This window comes from Talpa occidentalis, unplaced genomic scaffold (assembly GCF_014898055.3).
Source record: "Talpa occidentalis isolate TD23 unplaced genomic scaffold, MPIMG_talOcc4v2.1 talOcc4.7, whole genome shotgun sequence".
NCBI classification, from domain to species: domain Eukaryota; kingdom Metazoa; phylum Chordata; class Mammalia; order Eulipotyphla; family Talpidae; genus Talpa; species Talpa occidentalis.
The window spans coordinates 10594894-10607673 of NW_023605083.1; the positions used below are offsets into that span (position 1 = coordinate 10594894).

General features: G+C 39.1%; 1 protein-coding gene across 2 annotated transcripts in view; it reads left to right on the top strand.

Moving 5' to 3' along the window:
- MLLT3 (MLLT3 super elongation complex subunit) overlaps positions 1-12567 on the top strand; it is a 285529-nt gene extending 272962 nt beyond the window's left edge. For both annotated transcript variants that reach the window (XM_054689447.1, XM_054689448.1), the window contains exons 9-11: positions 3361-3432; positions 4500-4571; positions 12303-12567. In XM_054689447.1, coding sequence (XP_054545422.1) covers positions 3361-3432; positions 4500-4571; positions 12303-12434 — 276 coding nt within the window. In that variant the 3' untranslated portion in view covers positions 12435-12567. The remainder of the gene's footprint in view (positions 1-3360; positions 3433-4499; positions 4572-12302) is intronic.
- Positions 12568-12780: the final 213 nt, after the last annotated feature.

A 12780-nucleotide genomic window follows, 5' to 3' on the forward strand; every position in this document is an offset into this window, starting at 1 on the left:
AACATAGTAGGAAAGTCCATGTGCTTTTGCTTTTAGCCAGCCCAGGGTAGGAAATATAGGTACTACAAGAGTGCTTACCTCCTTGGAGCTGTGTTTTGGAATTGAGAAAACAAGAAAAGCATTTTATAACTTTGTTTGATATTGATTTCCTAATCCCTCCAATCACCTGCATGGGATCAGGTGTGATGTCATCAAGTCAGTGTTCTAGCTATAGAACTTCCAAAGAAATGAAATGCTAAAAAAAATTAAGATCTAAAAGGGACTTAAATCTCACCCTGGAATATGCTTTAGTCTTATATTTGAATATGTATGTGTAATAATCTGAAATTTCACATCAGATAAAATAAATGAACATGCCAGACTATGAAATAGGAAAACTGAGCTTCCTTCTTCCACATTCCTGGGCTGTTTTCTATCTGCCGATTGCTAATGATCTCTCACATTTCTGCAAATTATCAGGCAAAGCTGAGTTTTCTTTTACCTTTTCTCAAATTTTCCAAGGAGTAGACAAGAGGGAAAGTGCTAATTGAGTCAAACGTTTTCTAACTGCTAAAAAAAGTGAGCAGAGAGAAAGCCACATGTCAACAAAGCAAGTAATTAACCTGAGTATTGTTCAGAGCTACTAGTGATCATTAACATGAAAGACTTATCAGTGGAGAATCCATCTGCTGAATAATTGAGTTGTCAATCCTCACAGAGCGTACAGAAAAATAATAATCTTGAAATTTTGATTCTCAATTCGTAGCCTCAGATTAAGGACAAAAGTGCCACTAATCACAGTTCTGTTTTCAGAACTGCCATGGGTATAAATGGGGCATCTCGGCCGCCTGGGTGGCACTTTCCTTCAGTACAGCTTAACAAGGAATAATAGTGAGTGTTGTGCCATTTAGCCAGAGATAGCATTTTTTTAAATCTTCAAACCTCATGTGAATTTCAAACACAATCAAAATACAAGCTCCTTTTAGGCTAAAAGTATGAAGGGGAGGGAGCAGAGAGGTGCCTGGAAGGAAAGAAGTGGTCCATTGGACCCAAGTTAATATTCAGAATATCATAAATCACCTATCAGCCTGCGAGACACGTTGAATGAAATTAAAGAGTCTATCTCGTTAAACTGGTTTGAAATAAGTCCATGGAAGACAAGGTGCTGCGCTTTTATATTCTGGGATTGTTTCCTTAAAGATAAGAAATGATCATAAATAAAACAATTGTCTTCAGCAGGGCTCAGCTCTCTCAGAGTGAGGTTTTGACAAAGCTGTTTATTTTGGAGCAGGGAGAGATCAAAGCAGGAAGATTAACTGAGCCCTCTCTGGGCAGCCACTCAGTAACTTGAGGCGGATCACTGACACCCGGAGCTTTTGTTCCTGCCACTGCAGCTTCAGAAGAAAGAAACTAGGATTTCAGTGTAGTTTGGCCTTCTGTGTGGTAGCACTTACGGAATGCGTAGGGTGGGACTCCAGCGCCCAAATGTTGTCTATTTTCTGCTTTGAATAGAAGGTGGTAGAACTCTTTAAACCTAGTTAGCAAAGTTCCATTGCAAGTGGAGTGTCACTTTGACACCCAGAATGCAGGCAGTTGGGGGATGGAGGGCGTGAAGACGGGATGTGATGGCAACAAGATTCAGTTTTCTAATGCGCAAGCAGGCACTGTTTTCTTCTCCTGCCTGAAATCTCAGCAGACTGTCTGTGTTGCCCAGCCCGGTATCTGTGCTGGCGAGGAGTGCCATCTACTGACCTATTTGCTCCTAGGTCTTGAGCTTGGAGTTTTCCCTTGAGGTTTCATTTCCAACAACAATGGAGAGAAGGAAATTCTGAATGTAGTGTTTGGTTTCCTTCACAGTGGAGCATGTTATGACCGATAGCCTTGCCTCTGTTATTAAGGAACTTCCTTGTGTTGCCAAAAGTATTGTATGTTAAGTAAACCTGGCCAGGTTGGTCTTCTGTTACCTTAATGTTAAAAATTAAATAAAGGAATTCTCAGGAAAGACTGTATATGACTTACTTCTTACTCACCCTTTATTCTAAATTCCAAGGAAAATGTACCCTTTTAGAAGTATTTAGTCTTTCCTGGATCTCATGACCTGTCCTCCACAGGCAAAATGTTTATTAGTAATATAAAATTTTATAGCTGAATGAGAATCTGCTTGTTCATCTCTCATTTCATCTCAGTCTGGGCTCCCAATATGTTGACAAATAGGATTAAGTCCTGAACTTGGTTTTCTGAGCTCAGTCAGTGCTCTGTCCACTACACATTAAAAGTGAACTCATTTTTAAAATCTTTTGTGTTACAGTCTATTGTAGACCTTTGAACAGTATTGTAATGTGTGTGTGTGTGTGTGTGTGAAAAAGAGAGAGAGAGCATGCACTGAGAATGCACAAAGAGCAGTGTGAATATGACATTTCTTTAAATAAATTGTTATTTGATATTTTCCTCCTTACTATTAGTTTCAGATTATAATAACTCACTTGGTAATGAGGTTATAGTGAAAAAGACAAATTACTTTGCTTTTTATGTTTATATACATTTGTAAATACTCATCAATAAATTCAGTGGTGCGCAACTATTTTAAACAAGGGACATTTAAAAATATTTTCCTCATAAGCCTCAATTTTGAAAATTCTAATAAATCAACTATACTTATTAAGTAATAAATAGTTTCTCCTTTTTATTAATTATAATCATAGCTTCCCCACCAAAGTGTCCAAACAGTATGCAAAACTCCTGTTCATAGCCTAAGCTGTAATTGGCCCAGATAAATGTCATTTGGTGTTTACCTTGGGTAAACATATCACTTATTGAAACATAGAAGGTAGTCCTAGTTTCTTATTTCTTGCGTCCGACGCTTCCAAGTTGGGAGCAGCCAGTGTAACTGATGGCCACCTTCATTTCCAAAGCTGCGTCGATTTAATGGATATGAGTGAGTTTTACAATCCGAAAGTCAGGTACTAAAAAGGGCATTTCAGTGTTTGTTTTATCATCCCTAGCATACCAACCACTGGTAGTCATGCTGAAACAGCAGAATGAATAAGAACAAATTCTTGCCAGAGGGGACTATAATCCAATAGAACTCAGCTGCTGTACATATGTGTGAGAGTGTTGTCACAAAAGAGAAGCAGCTTTGGAAGTTTGGATCAATTTTCTTATCAAGTTTTTTTTTTTTTTTAAAGTTCTGTTGCTCTGACTCAGCATTTCAAATACAAGTAATTTATTTTCCAAGTAGAGTAAGATTAGAAGCAGAAAAATATGTAAAGGAGAAAATTTATTGAGAAAGTGATGTTATGGTATGACATTTCATTCTTGAGTACCTTTGTTTAGCTGAGAAGTGCTTGAAATCAATTTACCAGTGTTCTTTTTGATTCCTAGATTCTTGAAGTGAAAAGTCCAATAAAGCAGAGCAAATCAGATAAGCAAATAAAGAATGGTGAATGTGACAAGGTAGGTTTCCGGTCTGAGTGCCACAGTCCTGACAAGTCTTCTCTTCCTTTGTGTTCCTGAGTCTCCCTTGCTGGTTCTCCTTTTGTTTTCATCAGAATTGCCCTTGACCCCCAACTGATGGGCCTTTCCCCACAGTGCTTTGTAGTTTATTTTCTGAGTCTTCTATCTTCAGCATCAAGTTTGGCCTCATGCTCTCATTTGCCTTTATGCCTGCATTGGCAAGGGATCTCAGGCCCATGAAATGGGAAGTAAGAGAATTGAGGTGGAGGCAGCTGGTAGTTAAGGCATCTCGGGTGTACATGAACAGGGCATCTGATCCTAGTGTGTGTTTCCCTCAAGTGTGCATTATGCATTGAAATCCGACTGCAAGACCTGTTATGGGAGGTTAATCACCTGATGTGGGCAGGAACCCAACATGTTTTGCAAGATGCTTCACAAACCTTTCCTTTACCTTCTCTGCAAAGGACACAAAGAACCCATGTGGTTCTGCTGAAAGAGACTCATGAGTCTGAGCACATGGACAGAGTGGTGTGCCTCTGCCCTTTGAGGGGAACACTAGCAAGCTAGACGCTAGGTTTGGTGGTGACCTCTATTTTTCCTAAGATGTTCTATTCTGTCACTTGTTATTTGCTAGCAATGTTCAAAAAGACCAAGAAGATTATTTTTTTGAAGAATTTTCCCTGACACAGTTGCTAATGTACTCATACATATCCCTTTTTTCTCTTAAAGAACTTCTAAGATTGAAGAATTTAAAAAAAATGAAAGTGGCTTGTGATAACTTGTTTAAACTCACCATTAAATGTTGAGTTCATCTTTCCTTTGTAGCAGCATGTTGGGAGAGGATGTTTGGGCTCACTTGAATCTTATTGAGGACAAATAATTGCTAAAATGCCTTTTAAAAAATTGGCTTTGTAATGGTTATTGTGGCCAAGAGAGACTTGGCCTGCAAGACCTTGGGCACTGAGTCTGTGCAACCTGGGCTAGGGGAGTTGAGTGGGGAGCCTCCAACTGCCACTTGTACTTGTTCATTCATTCTCCCATTTGGGGGGCACCCTCTTCTCTTTCAGGCTTACCTAGATGAACTGGTAGAGCTTCACAGAAGGTTAATGACGCTGAGGGAAAGACACATCCTGCAGCAGGTGAGAAGTGCTACTTAGCATGACCTCTTCCAGATCCTTGAAGTCCAATTGGTTCTAGGTTCATGAGATAGCACCTAATGCCCATGGCAGGCCCATGCTGTCAGAACAGGCCTGGTGCCACCTGCAGAAGTGTTTGGGGAGGTGCTCATTTTCAAGGCTACCTAGAAGTCTGCTTTGGAGTTCACAGTGATTAGCTCCCTGCCCGGGCACTGTGGACGATGAACACCGGGCACTGGTGGAGGAGATAATACTGAAATACACTGGCCATCAGCTGTCTGATGTGGTGATGTGGCTGAGGAAGGGGATAGTAGGAATGCAGAAGCCTTGGGCACCAGGCTGCTGGATTTGTGGGAAAACAGCGATAAGAATTTCAGTCAAGTGTTGTAAACATTTGTGATTCCATTTAGTAACCTTTTGCCAATGCTTTTCTAAAGAAAATAAATACTTTTCCTCATTTCTCTTATCTTGTACAACATATACTCTATTATTATGAACTGAACTGTGGAATTCTTGTGGAGTGGGGAAACTTCTATTAGTACAATTTGATGTTTTGAGAAGATAAGAAGGGTAGTTTTAGTTTTCATACCATTACAGTATATACATCCATTGTGCTAACAGTATCTATTGATAATGTAATTTTTCTTTCACCCCCAAAGAGAAGGTTGTGTTCTAAATTCCAGAGTGGATTTATAGATCATTTTACTGTTTGAATTTTTTTTTTATTGCTTTCAAATGACTTCCAGTTAGTAACCAGTCTACTGTGAGTGTTGTTTTTATTTTTTTTAACTGTTTAATGGCTGTTGATCACTTTTAGAGTCTGTACCTTTTTACTTAAATCTATACACATTCAAATTTGCAAAATTCCTTCATTAGTCTGATAAGCTTCTTAACTCTTCTGAAGTTTCAGATTTGAATAAAAGACTACAGACCAGTGATTCTTAATTAGAATAAGTTAAATTTCTTACATTTAAGGGAGTAATGAATGGGGGAACAGAATTTGAGTGGTTTACCCTCATACATCTTTGTCTTAGACATTTCAAAAGACATCGATAATCATTTTGTTTAGTTTTCTTCTACAGAACTAAAAATTGTGCAGCTTGCCATTTACACATTGTTTGAGGCTAACTGACTGATGATGATGACAAATCTAGTAGTTGATCTTCCCATTCATTCCCAAATGGCAGTTCTGAACTACTGTGGAGCAGTTGTCCAATAAACCCATGGATGTACAAGCTGGGGCCAAATATGAGTCTCGCAGGAGAGTGAGCTAGATGTTTCGCCAAGGTTGGGACACTGCCACAAGAAAATCCAGCCAATCCATCTTGGATACTAGGCTGTTGGGCATGAGCTCACCTTGGCTTATCATTGGCATTCCCAATTTCACATTGTCCTTTATTTTGACCTTTGAAAGAATTGGTGAGGGAAGGAGGCTTGGCTTGCTTGAGAATTCCATCAAAGTACATTATTATAGTATTCTAAAGGGAGAGAGTGATATCTATGAATTTTTAACCTGGCATAAAGGCACTCTGGGTGCACAGCATTTCACCCTAATTGCATTCCCAGGCCAGTTGAAAGCTCTCTCTCTTTGGCCTTTTGCCTTGTAATGCAGCTGAGGCTTGTGATTATGATTCCATGATGCATGTCCTGTCACGGTTTACTGCTTAATTAATTCCTATTGTAAAACATAGCACTATTGAGGACTAATGTTATTCTCCACCTTGAGAGCTGTTTCTCTTGTGGAATGCATTCCACAAAGTCTACATCTCTTCTGCCATGCAGCCCTAAACACCTGAGAAAGAATTTCTGGTGAGCTCAGAATCACACCCTAGGTCTTTTCCTATTAAGTGCATCCTATCAAAAAAATCTGGTCTGACAGTTTTATTTGCCTCACAAAACAGTGGTTAATAACTTTGTTTTACTCTGGGGGCATGCAGTTCTGGAACCCAGCAGCTCATTTAATGAACAGAAAACATTGGGTCAAGAGAGTCTGTATTTCTTTAACCATTTTTCCAAAGAGGAAGAATACAGGGCAGTGGGCACATTCAAAGCAAGAGATGTGAGTATCTTGGACTGACTGATGTGATTCTTCTTTAAATCACATGGTCCATATTAATTTGTAAGGGGATATAGAGTACTTCTAGCCCCCACTCCCCGCCCCAGAAATCCAGCTGTGAGTCTGGGTTTGCATCCTACTTTGAAGGAAAAATAGCTTAGAGGAAAGCCAGAACTTCCTTAGAAGACAATTTAGCAACTTAGATAGCTGGTCTTACACATTAAGGACTGATCTTCAGGGAGATGGGGAATAAGTAGTATGTAATTGTATTTTTTCTGACAATAAGGAGAACCCTCCTTGAGAACAGCTCTGCTGAAAATGAACCTGGGAAAGTGCCTGTCAGTTTAGAATCCCTTGTAGATTGGCGCCTGTTGGACCATCTCTTGATCTAGATTAGGGCTACATTGTTTCAAACAGCTAGGGGCCCATAGCCAAGGCCATGCCACAGGAAGACCTAACTTCTCCCAGACCTAACTCCACTCTAGACAGAACCATTACAGCAAAGCTTGACCACAGCTTCCCACCCAGTGAAGAGGCTGCTTCAGGCAGAAATCAGGAAAAAAAAAAAATGCATGTACCTTCTCATAAAAATTGGGAGAAGGAGCCACAGTTTTAACAAGTGGATCTTAGATGTTAAAATAAAAAAAGCTTGCATAGTATTCCCTAAAAGGTTGATGTGGCAGGAAATGATCCATCACAAATGTTTTCACAACACCCATCATCTGAAGAATAAGTTAAGCAGTTTACGCTCTTTGGTTTCCACTGCCAGGCCATAACCATGTGCCCTTGCCAGCTTTCCTTATCTGCGGGCACTCTCTCTTTTATTATCATTCTTTTGAAGGGCATTCATGTTTTACAGCATGATGCAGATCAGGACATCAAGGTGGAGCCACACTGCACAAGCCAGGCAGGGTATTCCTATAGAAAGACAGAGTAAGGCCTCCCTGGTGGTGCATGGGGTTAAACACAACACTGTGGAACTATCTGCAGCCTCTGCAGCATAAGTTCAAGCCCACGGGCGATCAGGGAACTTTCCACATGGCGCAGCAGACCTCTTCTGCCTCGCCCACTGCTCCTCTGAGCAGCATATTTCAGCCAGTCTACCTGTTCTTTTTCCCACTCAGTCTCTAGTGAATCTGCTCACCCCCGCCCCCCCCATACCTCTGGCCTGTACCCCAGTTCTTGTATGCATAAATAAATAAATAAATCTTAAAAGGGGCCTCCCTGGTGGCACAAGGGTTAAGACACAACCTATGAAGCTATCCACAGCCACTGAAGCATAAGTTCGATTCCTGGCAAGTCAGGGAGCAACCCACATGGCGCAGCAGCCCTCTCCTGACTCGCCTGCTGCTCCCCTCATCAGTGTACTTCGGTCAATCTGCCTTTTCTGTTCCCCACTCTGTTTCTGGTGAATCCTCTCACCCCCTGCATCTCTGGCCTGCATGAATAAATAGATCTTCAAAAAAAAAAAAATCTTAAAAAAAAAGAATGGCAGAGTTGTGTGTTCTGGGGATGAGCTGGTTGTTTTTTAGCCTCTCAAGATTCCTGGAAAGGAAACTATGACTATTTTTTTAATGAAGTCTTTACTTGAGGCTGTAAGCACATGCTTCAAAATTCAAATCATTGACGCCATTACACTGGGCATATAGTCCCACCCATACTGACTGCTGCCACCACTGCTGCTCTAAGGCAGTCTGCATCCACCTTAATGTATACTTCTTTTTATGATGAAAGTAATTTATTTTATTTATTATATATATATATTTATTACATCATTCTTCGTATTTGTACAATGTATGATTTCCCCATGAAATTCCCACCACCATTTTCACGCGTGCACCATCACCATAGTCCCTTGGGCTCTTAATGTATTCTTACAGACGCCTACGTTAGTTAGACAGATCAGATCCCCTTTGTATCTTTGTATGTTTGTGGCTGCAGGTAAGGTGGGGCTTGCTGATGGTGAGGAAATAGTGTGACAGCGATTGAAGACTTGCAGACCTGTACCTTATCACAGGGTATATAGCACATGTAGGCTGAATTCCTAGTTAAGCAAGTGTGTTTCCTTTGAAATCAGCTGTTTTTTTTCTAAGGTATTTTTATTGCTCTGTTTTCTACTTATTGTTAAATAATTAGTGAGCAGCTATATTGAGTCACTGAGAGCTGTTTTCTAAAGAGGTGAGTTAGTTATTATTTTAAAAGGAGAATATAGGGTTATACTTCTCTGACCCCCACATGGTGAATTTAACTTGTCATTTCAACCACATTGCTTCATCTATTGTTTTCCCTGCTTTCTTCCTTTCCTCTTGCAAACTTTTATTATAATTTATTTTTTTTAATTTAAGGAGACTTTTTCTTCTGGCTTTTAGCTTCTGGCATTTTCCCTGCTTCATTTATTTTAGTGCTAGTGAAATGGCCAATAGTCAATGAGGGGAGGAGCATATAGCACTGTATCTGATAATTCAAGTTCTATATAGTTACCTCCCAGATAATTAAGGATAAGTTTATATTTATGTGGTAATCATAGTCATGTTACCCTGACCTGTATAGCAATTTACAGTTTATAAAGTAGCTTCCTTTACTGTATATTATTTTATCCTCTGCAAAGCCCTGTATAATAAGCAGAAAAAGTAGTATTATCCCCATTTTACAGGTGAAGAAACTGAGACTTAGAGGTTCTAATGATCAGTCCAGTACCATTCAACTAGTGAACAGCCAGGATTCCATATACCAAATTCAGGAGTCTCTATTCTAGATACTTTTCCACTTACCTACTATCCAGGTAGAAGAGAAGTTACATTCTGGAATAACTATCTCTTGCCTGTGTTGTCTAAATTGAAAGTCTATTTGTTTTTATGTTAAAGTTTACACAGTTCCATTAGGTCTGTAGTATTTCTGTACAATATAGCAAAAAAGGATAATTTATTCAGGAAAAGTACTCTCAATTCAATTAACATTAAATAGATAGTATTTGATTGCTTTGAATGGCTTGTATAAGTGGATGTAGCTGTGTCTTTTGTATATAACTGTGTGATCTATTAACTTTAGACAAATGAGTGTCCATTTTAGGTCTTTAATAATAAGATATTACTTGATCCATTCTCGCTTGAATGTGGTACTTTTAATACAATTGGCCATACTCCTCCAAATAATCTCTTAATGAATGTAATAGAACCCTGAGTCCAATTATTTAGCAAGTAAGACTCTCCCTTCCTCCAATGTAGCAATAGGCCTGGAGAGTAAGTAATTCATGGTCAGTCTGGTGACTTGCAAGATGCCAATGAGGACATGGATTCTTTACCTTCCTGTTCTGTTATCTGGCACATATCCTCAAGGAAAGAGAGCTGGTGCAATTTTAGATGGCATTTTTATTTCGAACAGGAGCCAGGACAGAGGGCAAAACACAAAAGACACATGCCCATTACCCAATGCTTCAAAAATTTTCCTATAAGCCCAGTGACACTTGACAAATAAATTGTACATAGCAGTCTCTGCTAAGTGCTGCAAGTGGGTCTGGGGAGGTTAAGTGTTTTAGCTAGTTGTGTTGCCACTCTTGGAAAATCAAGCTTCTCTTGGTAAGAAGGAGGAATGAATGGCTATGAGAAAGGCAGTTTACTGTGTCTGTCATGGTTTCACAATGGTAGTAACTTGTTTTATCATTAAACTCAAAGTTTGCCTTAAAACAAAAAAGGCAGTGTCAGAGTTTGAATGAGACATAACAACTCAATCTAAAATCGTGTAGTTAATTGGATTGAGGGCCAGTATGTCTTTTATGCTCCTGTAGAAGTCAAATACGTCAGGAATGGGGAGCATGTTTCCTTTCTCAAGCCACTGACCCATAGGGAATTGTTCATAAATTGACCATTTTCTTTAAGAAAATTAATTATAAGAAGAGAAGGTCAAAAGTTTCCATTTTGATCCTCTATAATACACACAACAATATAAACCAATATTAATTCAATAAAAATATTTTCTAAATAATTTAAAGTCCCGGGCCTCCCTGGTGGCACAAGGGGTTAAGACGCAACCTATGAAGCTATCCTCAGCCACTGCAGCACGAGTTCGATCCTCAGACAGTGAGCTACCCACATGGTGCAGCAGACCTCTCCTGGCTCACCCACTGCTCCCCTCAGCAGTGTATTTCAGTCAATCCGCCTGTTCTGTTCCCCACTCTGTCTCTGGTGAATCCTCTCACCCCCCACACACACCTCTGGCCTTTACCCCAGTTCTTGTATGCATGCATAAATTAATCTTTAAAAAAAATAATTTAAAATCCCTACCTACTGCAGTTTCACACACACATGCACACTCCGTTGCATGTTGGTCTTTTCTATCTGAAATTAGGTAATCCAAAACGTCATTGATTAAGTAGTAGGTTAAATAAATTAAATCATTCCTTTTTAATGATTACTGGATGGAAGACTCAGACCACAGTGACAGAAAGAGAGTAACAAAGGCAACTAAAAATATGTGAAAGTTTGACAAGTGTCTTTTCTGTGCAAGTTTTTTTTTCTATCACCCTGAGGCTGATTTTACTTTCTTCCTCACAGAGCCAGCTAACATTCACCTCCCTCCAGACCAATTTACTCACCACATACATACTTAAAATCCACACTACCTAGGCATAGCATCCATTTCTGATAAAATTATTAGTAAAATAGGAAAGGAAAGACATGTAACATGATGAAAGAATCTCTTAAACCAAAAACCAACATCATTCTTAATGTTGAAACCTCCGAAGCATCCTTTTTAAAGCCGTGGTAAGATAAGAGTGTTTCTGTCACCACTTTAATTTATCATATTCCTGAAAGTTGGAGCCAATACACTAAGAAATGAGGTGTAACTATTTCAATCAGGGAGAGAGCGGCATCCTTGCTCTTTCTAGGTAATGCTTAATCTTCCCCAAATGCACAAAGAAGCCTACTGAATACATGTATAAATATGTTTTTATTTATGTTATGGTGAAATATAACAAAATGTACTGCTAGATAAATTTTAACAAAGTGACTAACACCCAAATGAAGCAACAAAACAAATCTAGCACCCCAGAGGCTTCCCAGAGTCCCTTCCAATGGACTGCACGTGATCTTCAGGAAATTATAGAAGGTTTCTGTTTTCTTCTTGTGGGTTCCTGTATTATCTGACTTTTCAGCAATGGGGTAATAAAGGAAAACTATCCTTACATATGCATATATGTATGCATATGTGTGTAGTGTGTATATACTTTTTAAAAAGGAATTTTGTTATTTCTAGTCAGGAATATCCTTACATCTGTTAAGTATAGTCACTGTGCATTGAGGCAGTAACTAATTCTTAAAGAGTCTTGAAATTTTATCTCCCCCTAATTGCTCATCTAGTAGGTGAAATATATCACCCCCCTCCCCATCCTATAGTAAAATAGGCTGCTGATGTGAAAGCAGGTATCAGGTTAAATGACATGAATGACAAGAACAAATAATTTGCTCTCATTGATCATAGTTGAGGCTTAATATACCTCTGATTTACCAAATTGACCAAGAAATAGTTTGGTGCCGTTAATAAGATAGGGCCTCTTGCTCTACCAAATGAGAATATTAATCATTTAGCTCCATATTTTGACTCATTCCATCTCTCTCTCTCTTCTTGCCTTTTAATGTCTGTTGCTTATTGCTCAAACTTTCTCTTCTTTACTCCTGTAGATCGTGAACCTTATAGAAGAAACTGGACATTTTCATATCACAAACACAACATTTGATTTTGACCTTTGTTCGCTGGACAAAACCACAGTCCGTAAACTACAGAGTTACCTGGAAACATCTGGAACATCTTGAGGATACAACAACTGGATGCATCAAAAACTATTGTTTTTTTTTTTTTTTTGGTTGTGAATTTTTTTTTGTTTGTTTATATGAAAACACTCAGAATGATGCAACCAAAAGGGAAAAAATAAAAATCAAACAACCTTCAGCTTTATTTTTCTTTAAAGCCAGTCATCATCTCTTGATAATGGAGAGGTTAAGCAAACCAGCCTCAGTGGACCACTCTTCTCTCCAAGGAAATCCCCGGGAAGAGTTAGCCTGGATAGCCTTGAAAACAAATCAAACATAACACAAGAAAACTTAAAGAATGTGTATGGTATCATGTATCTCTCTCTGTGGTGGTTCGTTCCACAGGACG